Source organism: Monopterus albus, unplaced genomic scaffold (assembly GCF_001952655.1).
Source record: "Monopterus albus unplaced genomic scaffold, M_albus_1.0 scaffold172.1, whole genome shotgun sequence".
NCBI lineage: Eukaryota > Metazoa > Chordata > Actinopteri > Synbranchiformes > Synbranchidae > Monopterus > Monopterus albus.
Window position 1 is genome coordinate 692,150 of NW_018128052.1, and position 13,540 is coordinate 705,689.

At 42.6% G+C, this 13,540-nt stretch overlaps 1 protein-coding gene across 1 annotated transcript in view; it reads left to right on the forward strand.

Moving 5' to 3' along the window:
- The window catches only part of lingo3b (leucine rich repeat and Ig domain containing 3b), a 31,073-nt gene extending 23,091 nt beyond the window's left edge, over positions 1 to 7,982 (forward strand). Inside the window, exons 2-4 of the mRNA XM_020616241.1 lie at positions 2,850 to 3,459; positions 4,613 to 5,356; positions 5,555 to 7,982. Coding sequence (XP_020471897.1) covers positions 2,905 to 3,459; positions 4,613 to 5,356; positions 5,555 to 6,124 — 1,869 coding nt within the window. The 5' untranslated portion in view covers positions 2,850 to 2,904 and the 3' untranslated portion in view covers positions 6,125 to 7,982. The remainder of the gene's footprint in view (positions 1 to 2,849; positions 3,460 to 4,612; positions 5,357 to 5,554) is intronic.
- The last annotated feature ends 5,558 nt before the right edge of the window (positions 7,983 to 13,540 follow it).

The following is a 13,540-nucleotide window of genomic DNA, read 5'->3' on the forward strand; positions in this document are numbered from 1 at the left end:
TCAGGGTCTTTCATCTTACATCTGCCTGCGTGCAGTTTGGAGGTGCAAGATGCCTGAGCGTGTAATGTTAATTTTTACCTGTGTTCATGGAATAAATCAGCACTGTTTTGTAGTTACTTGGACTGTCTCGTCTCTCAGAGTCCGTATGGTAAAAAGTACCGGGTACAACACCTGCCTGTCCTTGAGTCAAGCAGTAAGGACCTTGTCTGCCTCAACAATGTCAACTCACTGATTCATACTGCGACTCTGCTACTGACCCGTAGGATGAGTCTCGGGAGGGTTTGGAGACAGGTTACATCTATCATACTACCTAAGAGCTGGGCAAATGTGCACTGACACACACACACACACACACACACACACACATCGACTCAATACACTGGAAATAAGACCAAGATCTTGTAGCCATGGTAGCAGCCTAAGCACAGCGGTGCTTTGAGCTGCACTCTAATGTCAGCATGCTAACATGCTCACAATGATAATGCCAGCATGCTGATGTTTAACAAGTATATTCTTAACAACTTATTTTATCATTGTAGCACACTGACATATGTGAATTAGCAATTAACAGAAACTAGAGCTGAGGCAGGTACAAATCTCTGTAGTTTGCAGGTATTTGGTCATAAACCAAACTACTGATGAACAGCAACTTTGGTGCTGGATGAAATGTAAGATGATACAAGTTTTTACAAAGCATCCTCAGTGGACCATGACTGTCTATCTAATGGTCAGAGATTAAAACAACAACAATAACAATTTCATGGTAATCGTCTAGTAAAGTTATAAGGATTCATCATTTTGCCAACTATGGTTTTATCTAATTTGTTAACACAGTAACAGGTAAAACTAACAGGCAACTCTTTGGTGGCACATGAGGAAATAATTATACCTGGAATAACAGTTCCAATTTTCATGACAAACCTTCATAAGTGTTGACCTCAATGTAGCACTACAGGAAAAGTCATTAGGATTCATCCTCTGACGGACATGAATGTCTACAGAAAATTCTAAGGCAAACATCAAATGGTTGTCAAGTTATTTCAGTCTGGACTAAAGCGGGGGATCATCCGACACACTGACTGGCCAATATTGCCAGTCCTAGAGCCATGCCTACAACAAAAGTGATTCAGATGGCCCAGAGACCCAGATGCTAAATTTGCTTGATAAATAAATAGCGTGTTACTTCAGAATATCCATATACTCATCTGTTGTTTGTTTCCCGCATCTCCTTGTTCCTCTCTTGGGCTCTGTTCCACAGAGATGCTGAGGTTTGCTGCTTTGTTGTTGTGGCCATGATGAGTTGTTGCTGGTTGACAGTGTGAGGCCAAGTTGCTGCTGAGAACTGGGTCAGTTTGCACAGCAGCCTCTCTGTGCCTGCATTTTGTCTCCCAGCAGAGGCAAAATCGTGCCAGATTTCAACCAGATCCTTCAGACATGAGAACTGTAAACAAAGTGCTTTCCTGGCCTGTCGAAGGTTGTGGAATGTATTTAACCCTGAAGCTTTTTAGATGAGACACAGATTCTGGGGCTTTACCAGATTTTGTGTGATTGTTATCATGTATGAAATATATGTCACTCATGTGTGCAAAGAAATTATGTTTACTATTATTTAAATTTAACTTAAATCTCATTTCATCCTATTTGATCCTACTGATGCCAACACATTGACCCTGTCAGATATGATTATGTATTTAAGAAGCTTCTTTTTTAAATCCAACTCACTGGAAAGAGATTTGAGGCAAAACCTGCAGCAGAGAGAAAGAGAAACTGGCAACTTTTGGCTCTTTTAACTGTGTGACTCACCCTCTGAACACTGCCCATTAAGCACAAACCAGCCCATATATTATTAATCTGCTTGCTGCCTCCCTCTACTGCCAGCATCAGAGTGCAGTTTAACATGATACTCCCTGGTGATCATGATGCATACATCTCATTTCCACTTAATCTGAAACATGAGTAACCAATCAAACAGTCAAGAGTTTAACATCTGGAGTCTGTGTTGGAAAGCAGAGACTTTCTTTTTCTCACATTTTCTAATTAAGCAGCGTTTTCCTCATGTATTTCTGCCCCTTCCTGCTAAATGGTGGAACACTGAGTTGTTTTCCAGATCTAATGCCAGGTACTCTGACTGTCTCTGAGTTGAAAGCTGTGTGTGGGAGAGTTGACAGGTTGTCTGAAGGAATTTTAAAGCAGGAGTGATTCATCACATCTTCATGCAAGGATGACCAAAATGATTTTTAATTTAGCAAAATGCCACGTCCTACGCACACATGCATCAACATACACCTGATCACGCACAGAATATGACAGTGATTTTTCTTGGCATTTCATAGGCACGACAGGAGGGGTTTCCAGGCGTTACATGATTGTTGAGGAGCTCGGTCTGTGTTTTCGCGCGGTGATAATAAATTCAGCGTGTTTGTCAAAATGGAGCAGACAGTTTCAGTGCTGCAAGGGCGCAGAGGGGATGCAACATGCATGAATTCAGCTGAAGCAAGAAGTTCCCAGTGTCCCAGTTCTCCAGCTGAAACCATAGATGAATTAGTGAAAAGACAAATCATCTCAAATATCTTAACTAGGACAGTTTTTCTGTAATGAAGTCTAGTCAGTTGTATTTTAATGCCATGTCTCAAATTTCCACAGCTTTCAGTGCAATATTACTTAAACTACCGGATGCATAAATAATTTACAGCCATATTGATATAATTTTTATGAGCCTGGGTGATGATAAATGACAGTATCCATCTGTGTTTATCGGATCCTCTTCATGTTTTTATTCAATATTTTGACATATTTCTCTTTGCTTTGCTTCCACCCTGTCGCTCTCTTCCATCTGTCTCATCTTGCAGGTGTATGGTGCACTGACCCTGCCTACAACAGGCAAGGAGTCAGAGGACCAGGGCCATGATTGGCTCTCCTGGCTCTGGTGGGCGTGCCTTAGTGCCATGGCTGAGGGTGTGGCGATGGGTCCTGGCTGCTTCTCTGGTTGCCATGATAACCTTGTCACTGCCAGGAAGTAGCCAGGCCTGTCCACCACGGTGCGAGTGCTCAGCTCAGCTGAGGTCAGTGTCGTGCCAGCGGAGACGGCTCACCAACATCCCAGAGGGCATCCCCACGGAGACACAGCTCCTGGACCTCAGCAAGAACCGGCTCCGCTGGGTGCAGACGAGTGACCTGGCACCTTATCCACGTCTGGAGGAAGTGGACCTTAGTGAAAACCTCATCTCCACATTAGAGCCCAATGCCTTTGCCACCCTCCAGAGTCTTAAAGTACTGAAGTTAAGAGGAAACCAGTTGAAGTTAGTGCCCATGGGGGCTTTCGCCAAGCTGGGCAACCTGACCAGACTGGACCTGAGCCAGAACAAGATTGTGATTTTACTGGACTACACCTTTCAGGATCTGAGGAGTCTGAAACATCTGGAGGTGGGAGACAATGACCTAGTTTACATATCCCACAAGGTAAGCTCTCTAGCATCTTGTCATTATTGTGACTGTGTTTAATCCTCCTTCCAAATTAGATCCCAGAGGATCACACTTTCATATTAACAGTAGTAGAACATGGTCTGTGTTTTTTAATGCACAATAATGACAATGCAGCCAGAGTGTCTGCAGAAGTGCCTGGTTTAGCTCAGAAATACTTGTAATGTCAAAACATAATTAACATTTTTGGGAAATATGTTTGTTTGCTACATATTGTGTTATAATCAGGCAGTTAGCTTTGTTTAGCACAAAGACTGGAAACAGACTGGCTCTGTCTAAAGTGAACAAAGTCCACCTACGAGCACCTTTAAAAGTCACTAATTAACATATTATAACTTATTTGTTTCATTCATAGAAAACCTGAAGTGTGAAAATGACAAGTTGTGGTTTTATGGGGTGTTATGTGCAGCACTAGTTCTTGTTTGGATGCAGTGACTTGGCAACATCATGATGTCAGCAAGACTCATAGGAGGGTTTTCATTCCTTCTGACAGAGCCAAGCTGTTTTGTTTCAAGTCTATTTTCAGTCTTTGTGCTAATCTAGCTAACTGGCCGCTGCCTGCAGCCTTAGATTTTATTGAAATGTTGAATAGTTTCTTTAACAAACATGACATGTTTATCAAGAAATAAAGGAAAACCAAATAAAGCTTTAACTGGAAACACACAGCACCACAAGCTTCTAGATTTTTTTTTACAGAAGTAAAATATATAATGTATGTTTTTTTCAGTTTCATGTGTTATACAAGCTATGCACTTGTTAATTAATGCTCACTGACCGTTCAGTTTTTGTCACCAGATAGGTGTGAATACACCTGGTTTCTGTTGAAGATATATAAAATAAATATATCAAATCAGATTTTATTTGTATAGCACCACATCACAACAAAAGTCATCTCAGGACACTTTACACAGTAAGGTCTAGACCTTACTATTATCATTGTTATTACAGAGGGAAAACCCAACAAATCCCCCTTGAGCAAGCACTTGGCGACAGTAGGGAGGAAAATCTCCCTTTAACGGAAGAAACCTCCGACAGACCCCGGTTCTTGGTGGGCAGCTTTCTGCCTCGACTGGTTGGGGTGAGTGGAAATATATGTTAGGTTTTAAAATCCTCTGTGCCGTGTATTTCCCAGGCTTTCTCAGGGCTGGTGGGGCTGGAGGATCTCACAATAGAGCACTGCAACCTGACATCCATCTCTGGCCAGACGCTATCCTACCTCCGTAGCCTGGTCACTCTGCGCCTTCGTCACCTCAGCATCACTGCCCTAGAAGACCAGAATTTTCGCAAGCTCTTCAACTTGCGAGGTCTGGACATTGATCACTGGCCGTACCTGGAGTACATCTCCCCTCTTAGTTTTCAAGGCCTGGACCTTCACTGGCTTTCCATTACCAACACCAACATCACCTCTGTCCCTTCTGCCTCCTTCAAGAACCTGGTGCACCTGACCCATCTCAACCTGTCCTACAATCCCATAACCACACTAGAGCCCTGGGCCTTCAAAGACCTACTGAGACTGAAGGAGCTCATCATGGTAAGCACAGGTTTGATGACAGTGGAGCCCCATGCCCTTGGAGGCCTCCGACAGATCCGGGTGCTCAACTTCTCCTCTAATGACCTGCAGACTCTGGAAGAGGGCTCCTTCCACTCTGTCAACAGCCTAGAGACCCTCAGAGTGGATGGGAACCCCTTGATGTGCGACTGCCGTCTGTTGTGGATCCTGCAAAGACGCAAGACCCTCAACTTTGACGGCAGAGTGCCAGTGTGTGCGGGGCCGGTTGAGGTGCAAGGAGTCAGCCTGAGCACCTTCACCGACTCTGCACTCTTTGATCACTTTACATGCCAGAAACCTAAGATACGCAACCGTAAGCTGCAGCAGGTAATGAAGCCATTTACATTTGGATTTAATTCTTAGCAAAGAATTAATGGATAGTAACGGATTGATTCCCTTGCTAATAACTTCTACAAACACAAAAGCCTTCTGTAATATTGCCAGTTTTTGCTGTTTATATTGTGCTGTTTTCTAAAACTCCTGCATTTATTAGTCCATGTGCTCCTTTCATCCACCCCTCCACAGGTGGTTGCTCGTGAAGGCCAGCCAGTGAGCTTCCTGTGTCGAGCTGAAGGAGAACCTGCACCTGTTATTGTCTGGATTTCACCACAGCGCAGACGGATCACAACTAAGAGTTCAGGGCGCATTACGGTTCTCCCTAGTGGCACCCTGGAGATCCGTTACACCCAGCTTACTGACAGCGGAACATACATCTGCATCGCCAGTAACGCTGGAGGCAATGACACCTATTTCGCCACACTCACAGTGCGGGGCCAGCCGCTAGACGCCGCCTCAGCCTTCTTTCTCAACCGTTCCTTGTACAGCGGCGAGTTCTTCAACGACACAAATATGAACAGCACACGTGTTTTCCTCAAGTTCACCTTGGACCTGACCACCATCTTGGTCTCCACAGCAATGGGCTGCATCACCTTCCTGGGGGTGGTCCTCTTCTGCTTCCTGCTGTTGTTCGTGTGGAGCCGGGGACGTGGCCAGCGCAGGAACAACTTCACAGTAGAGTACTCTTTCAGGAAATCTGAACCCACTACTGGCAGCTCCTCGGGAGGGACCAGGAAGTTCAACATGAAAATGATATGAAACAACGCAGCCAGGGGTCCCTTGGGGGAGGCATGAGCACGTCCCATAAACGTGTTTGACACACACAAACACACACAGCCACTGACTCACAAAGAAGTTTGAAAGCACAGTTGAAATAAGTCTATGGCTCTATTCAAAATTGAGCATCTAGATCAAAACTGGAGCCATAACTTGATTTGGTTTGATTTGAGAATGAAAACAAAATGACCCTGATCTCTCTTCTCAGTGATTCTCTTCAGCTTGTGGTGAAAAACATGCTTGAATGATACTGTAAGGCGCTATAGTATTGATAGATTTGAAAGAGCAACTTGTCATCCATGCTTGATAAGAATAACAGCTGTAAGAATTATAGGAAATACATTGTGAATTGGCATGATTACTGAGCTGTGGGGTACTGTAGTCCTGTGTCTCAGTTACATTAATGAAAAAATGATTTTCTTTTTCATTAAACTTCCCCTTTAATGTATTCTGTGCAGTCAGGGACTTGAAGAGAAATGTAATGCATGGAGAACTGGTAGCCATCCATTTATAGAGTTTGTAGCTACAGTATACTCTTCTAAGAACTGCCTTATTACAGTAAGAGCCATGCATGTACTGTAGCTTTGCAGTTGAGGCTTAAGTTGTAAATTTATGCCACTGAATAAAACCAATGGTTGTGAAAGAAAAACAAACCAAATATGTTTCCATAGTCTACAGAACATCTAACAGCAATCTTTACTATTCTTACCACAGCTGAACAGTGAGGAGGATTATACAGGGTCATGTCATTTGTTTTAAAGGCCAAAACCTTAATGGATGTAGAATATAATCTGATAATAATGTCTAGTAAGAAGCAATGGATTTGGATCATGCAGAAAAAGAAAAAAGACTTGGCCTTTTCTTCTTTGTGGGATTTTACAACACCATTAACTGTGTGAGTTTGGGATGAGCACACTGGCCATGAGCTGCTGTGACTGCCCGTGGCTCAGAGGGTTTGGCTATGGAGTTAAGCCTACCAGACACGGGCTGCCATGGTAACCACAACAACCAACACAATAGAAAGCTGGGAGATCAGGGCGGTCACCACTCGAGGGTTGCTGGGTAGAAGGGGAGGGAACAATGAAGTCCCTGTGACCTCTGCTTCCTCTCTGCTACATCAGAAGCCCCGTTCATGCTCTTTCATCAACAGGAGCAGGATGACGTGTTGGCCTCTGCCCATCCATCCCCGCTTTTTGGTGTGTTGGTGGTCACCTGACCTACCCGGGGCTGCCAGGGGGGAGCAGCCTGGAGAGTTGGGTCATACTCAGAGGCAGACAGAGGACACACAGTGGCACTATAGAGGCAGTCAAATAAACACATCCACACTCATCCTAGTAGTGGAAAACACAAATAGCAACACATGTATGGCACCTTTTCTCAGGAAAAGTGAAACACAGAGTGATCCTAGCCACACATATTTACTCTGTTAGAATACAAACATTCCAGCAATACTGTATGTAGAGCCATAAAGCTGAAAGTCATTCTCTGAGATGTAAATGTACAAATCTCTGAGATGTTATGTAAATTTGTGAGAATATTAACAAAGCCATAGTATGTGTAGGTTGTTTTTTATACAATAGTGTGTGCATGATTCAGTTATATAATAATAATTATTGCCACTGCCATCTTACAAGCTGTTGTGATGATCAGAAGACCATCTGCTGTCGCTGGGCTTGCCTAAAGTTGCAACCCAGAACACACACACACACACACACACACACACACACACATGATCACACTAAAGCAACATCAAGGTTTTTTGGATTGATCACAATCACAGATACACATTAACCCTCCTGTTATGTTGCGGGTCAAATTGACCCACGAACATAACTACTGAGCAAGCATCACCTGAGAAATGAACATAACAGGAGGGTTCCCTCCTGTTATGTTCATTTCTTCATATCAAATATTTGTCTCATTTAAAGCAGTTATGTTCGTTGGTCAATTTGACCCGCAGCATAACAGGGGGGTTAATATACAACGTGATAATGCACCACAGCCGTGACTGCTCTCTCTCTCTGTCTCTGAGGCGGTCCGTGTGCATATGTCTCTGCCCCCCTAGCCCAGTGCATCCCCCCACCTCAGCCCCATCCCCCATAAACCCCCACTGGGTCCTCCTTTGGGAGGGGTCCCTGGCTGGAGACCGAGGATTCAAATGTAAATGAAGTCGTGTTAACCCTACCCACACCATGTGCATCATAATAGTGGAGAGTAGTAGTGTGGCTTTAAAAACAAAACAAAACAAAAAAGACTAAACCTTTCTTTGACGTGTTCTCTTGCTACTTGTTTGTCCCTAGTTTAATTTCCTCAGTTGTTGTTCTCCGTGACCTTTTGGCTGTTTACTGTTTTTAGACTCCTTGTCCTCCATGTGGGTCTGTTCTGATCTCAACACTTAATAAAGTTTACATACACAGTGCCCATTCAACTGAAAGCAGGCAGAACCATGTTTTGATGCAGAAAGGAGACACAATCTAAAGCATTGGTTTCTAAGGTTACAAGCTAAATTGGTGATGTCATAGGATAGTTAACAGGATAAGAAAAATTTATACCTGTTCAAAGTGAAGACAGGTAGTGAAATTTGGTCAGCATACCTGATCAGGCTCTTCATCAAAATGCTGTTTAATAGTAATAATGTTAATTTTAATCACCAAAAATATTCCTGAAGTTACAAAACATTATGCTAATAAGTGTTAAACAATATTAACATAATCAATCAATCAATCAATCATAAACTTTATTGCCAAGTCTGTCAAAATACAAGCAATTTGATTCTAGCGCAATGGCCTTCAATGTGCACCAAATCAAACAGAAAGAGTAAAAAGCAAGATGACAGCCATCTATTTCTAAATATGTACATATATACAAGTTAAAAATGGGCTATTTTATGTACATAAGTACACCTATAAGTTATTGCACTATGGCGTTTGCCGTATCTGTTATACATATAAACATGGGTTAGGTGTTCATCAGAGTGACGGCCCAGGGGAAGAAACTGTTCTCGTGTCTGGTTGTCTTGGCGCACAGTGACCTGTAACGCCGTCCAGAGGGGAGGAGTTCAAACAGTTTGTGTCCAGGATGTGAGGGGCCTGCAGAAATCTTCTCTGCCCTCCTTTTGTACAGGTCCTCCATGGAGGACAGGCTGGCACTAATGATTAATTCTGCAGCTCAGACTGTTCGCTGGAGTCTGTTCTTGTCCTCTTTGGTTGCTGAGCCAAACCAGACAGTGATCGAAGAGCAGAAAACAGACTCAGTGATTCCTCTGTAGAACTGTATCAGCAGATCCTGGAGCAGGTTGAACTTCCTGAGCTAGTACATCCTCTGCTGTGTCTTCTTGATGATGGTCCTGATGTTGGACGTCCTCCTCAAGTCCTGGGAGATAGTGGAGCCCAGGGGCTTGAAGGACCTTAATCATTCCAGTTTGTGCTAGCACATGGATCAGGACATATACTTTTACACAATACTTGTGTTAAGTCCATGAGGTAGTCATTAAGACCTTTAGACTTTAAACACAAACTTCACAAAGAATTGACAAATAGCAAATAGAGCTTGTTAACAAATTGCTTGTTAAGACTGAAGAATGAAAGAAACCAGACCTTACCCGGCACTTTATCATAATGCTAGCGATGTAACATGGAAAGATTATAATTTACATTTGGCAAGAACACACAGTATATTACAAAACATCATCTCAGTAATATTAATGGCCATATAACCCTAGTTTGGTTAGAAAGAAACTTTGCATATGCAACATTTCCCTAATTGCAAGTAGACATTGCTTCATTTTGTGGGGTCATACAATAAAAACATTAGGAACCAAGACAAGTTCATGGTTTGGAAATAATTTGCCTCAGGTATGAGAATCTCAAACTCTCAAAACTCATACAAAATTAAAGTGACAAACTCCATTTTTGTCCCTTATGAGGGATGATGAAACCCCAGCTTCTGTGTCAGGATGAATAACTGAACAGCTGTTAAAGATTCATGGGGGCGAATGAGAATAGAGAACAAATTGCCCTGGTTTTTACACCGTCTTTAACAGTGTCAGCCACCATTTTGGCTTGCATAGTGTTGAGAACAGTACATTGCCTTCATGGACACTTGAATCCCTGAACTGACCCTTTTTGTGTTTCCATTCCCCGGTATTTATCAGTGGATAGGTTTAGAAGACAGTAAGAATGTCTGTAGTGATTGTCGATGGTGTTATTGTGTAAACATCAATCACAAATGTAAGAGTAGATGAGGGTGTGTTTCATTTTTTTATCTTCTTCTCCTTCTCCCTCTCTGTACCATCCTTCGCCCCTTTCTCGTTCCCTGTCCTAACATTTTCAGTTGTCGTTGTCCCTGTTCACAGTATTAGGCTGGAATATGGTTGTGTGGTAGTAGACACCTATTCTATGTGGTCAGTGTCGTTGTGTTATGATTCGTTGCACCTTGTTGATGCCATGGAACATGAAGTCGTGATTGTATGGATGGAGACAAATGATGAAAGGGGTGACCCAGGTTCTCATAAACAAAAAAAAATTGGTTCTCATCTTGCACCCTACCCATTTCTGGAACTTTCCTGTTCTGCACAGTGCCACTCTGGGATCACTCTCTTCATATCAGAACCCATGGACTGTACTACTATGTATTTTCTCTGCTGATATCTTGACACACTGTACCTTCAAATGTAGAAAGGAGGGGTTGGGTTGTTGTAAACCATGAGCATACACTCACTGAACGCTTGCTGTGGTCCACCAAGTAATTTTGGCAAGCGGTCCATTCATTGAAAACTGTCAGGGTTGGACATGAGGACTTGTATGTATTCAAGCCCAACAAGCCCTATGAAAGCTGGAAGAACTCATTTTGCTTCAAGCTAGCTGTTCTTTACTTTTCCATTCTCAAAGGTTTTTGGAGTTTGTTAAACATTTCAACATAAGTGACACTTTGCCAAACAGTTCTTCAGCAAAGAGAGAGGCTAAAAGAGGCTTAAAAATAAGGTGCCAGTACAAACAGCTTTGCAGCCAAGCCATCGCCTCAGTCTGGCTGACAGTAATAGGATTTGTACAGCAGATACCACTTGAGCTGAGTCTGATTCATCTCCTCTGCTATGATTCTTGAGAAAGTAAGTTGAGCAATGCCCCACTCCCTCCTCTGGTTCGTCCTTGCCTGGGGTTAGTGTACTGTAGTCTAGATGCCCCATTTACTGCAGCAGCAGAAACCTCACTATTAGGATACCTTCAAAAGGAAATCTTCAAAAGCGCAGACCAAAATAAGACACCAATAATCATGGTGTCATTACCAGCCAAGCTCAAATTATTCTATTCTTTTGTTTGTAACATGATTTCCATTTTATTTCTCCATTGCAGGAGAGATTGTTTTCAACCCTCTTAACAGTTCTTTTGCTATTTGGGCCAAGAAAGAACCAGTTTCACCTTTAAGACCGGATTTCTACAGCCTCAGTCTCCTGTCATTTCTGACTTCATAAATGAATCCGTCTCTTACTCCAGAGCCTACAGCTGCTGTTTTGATTGGATTAGACTTGAGTTGAATAATCAGAGCTGAGAGGAGCAGTAATGGGGTGATAGAGAAGTGAGCAGGGCTGACTGGGTGATTGCTTGGCTTATTACTCCCATTTCTATAACAAACCTCTCAAAACAGCATCTTAAACGCTCAAGGCTGAATTCATGGGCTTATTTTAGCTTTTGACATATTTGTGACATTGAAATATTATCTATGGTAGCTTTCTCTAATTGGACACAGCGATGGTAACACAAACTGTAGATGTTAATTAATATTTAGATATAACTGGACATGTACCAGAGCATTGCTGAAGGATTGTTTAAAGCACCTTGAACAGATGACTGCTTTGTCTTAACCTTGACTAGACCGCGGCAAGTGCCCCCCTTTTTTTATGTGGCAATACTGACCCCCAGTGGTTGATGTGAGTAACAGCAGCAAATGGGACCATACTGCTGATGCTAACAGTATTGTACTTGCTAAGAAAATAAACCAGCAGCTCGGGTTCTCATACAGTGACACACTGAAGACAGCACATTGACTGTTAGCTTCATAAGTCGGTGTTTCACTGATTTTCCTATAGCCATAGCATGACCTCCTGTGCACTCTGGGTGTCTGGGGTGTTGTTTCCTCTCAGATCTGTGAGAGGGAAGCTGTGTTACTAAGATACGCCTCCATCTGATCAAAAGCAACACTTCCAGCCTGGTTTGTTGGGATACTGTCTGTAAATTAGAAAAATATTTCTGATGCCCAACCAGTCTCACCACCAACATAAAAAGAAGTAACTAGACATTAAAAAAATCACAGTATCATTCTTTCTCCATATATAACTTATAGCTTATCAGCAAATAATCCATTTGTCTAGGGAGAAAAACACTATTTCTTCTGGTTTTAGCAGGTTTAATCTATGCATGCCTTTTGTAAACAGTGACCGGTCTTGCCAAACTCTCACCTACACTTGTACGGACAGCTATGGGTGCCAGTGTTGCTGGCCATGGGACTGGTTGAATCAAATCGCTGTAAGAGCAAGTGAGACCATTAAAATGTTTTGAATCTGGTACAAATCAAAGCCAGGGTCAAAGAAGCACTTGCACCACGACTATTTAAAGAAGTATTTGCTTACTTGGGATGATTCTAGTTTTCCACATATCTTTCCACACACAGAGGATCTGCTCAGATGTGTAAGCTTTAGATCAAGCGATTGATATTCCAGGCTAGGTGGTGGGACTGATCAATGTTGTATGGGGATAGGATTATTAATGGCACACTTTGATTAATCTATCTTGAATCTTGTCACTCTCCCAGAATCCCTCTGGAGCAGGAGGAGGCGTATAGAGCTCTTATAGACCTGGTTGGCATGCATTCCTAGGTTTCTATATTACCATTTAAGACAATTTCATTTCTCCTCTTTCCAGAACGAGACGGTGCCAGATTTGGACTTTTTCCTCCAGGTCTGAGCAGATGCAGTGCTCTCTCCCTTCTCCCACTCTTAGAGGAAACTGTCATTGGTACAGCTCTGTATTTGTTGGAGCCCTATAATAGAAAACACTGAAGACATATCAAGTGTACTTGTCAAATTTGGCAGCGGTAATTTTACTCTTTCCTCTCTCTGTTTTCTCTCTGTCTGTTTCTCTTGTTCTCTTTCTAACTAGCTGGCACCAACCTCGTTAAACATTTCAGAACATTTTACACTGATCACTCTTAAGTTCTGGACCAATGCATATTTGTTCCTCTTTCACACAGTCATTACTGACTTCTGAAACCTAGGAATGGGTGCCAAGCGCTCCAATTAAATGCAGAGCTAACACAAAGAAAAGTGGCTCAGCTTGTCAGGCTGAATGGTGTGAAATGATCAATGATTGAACCATGTGATCGGGTCATAATACCAACTGTTAT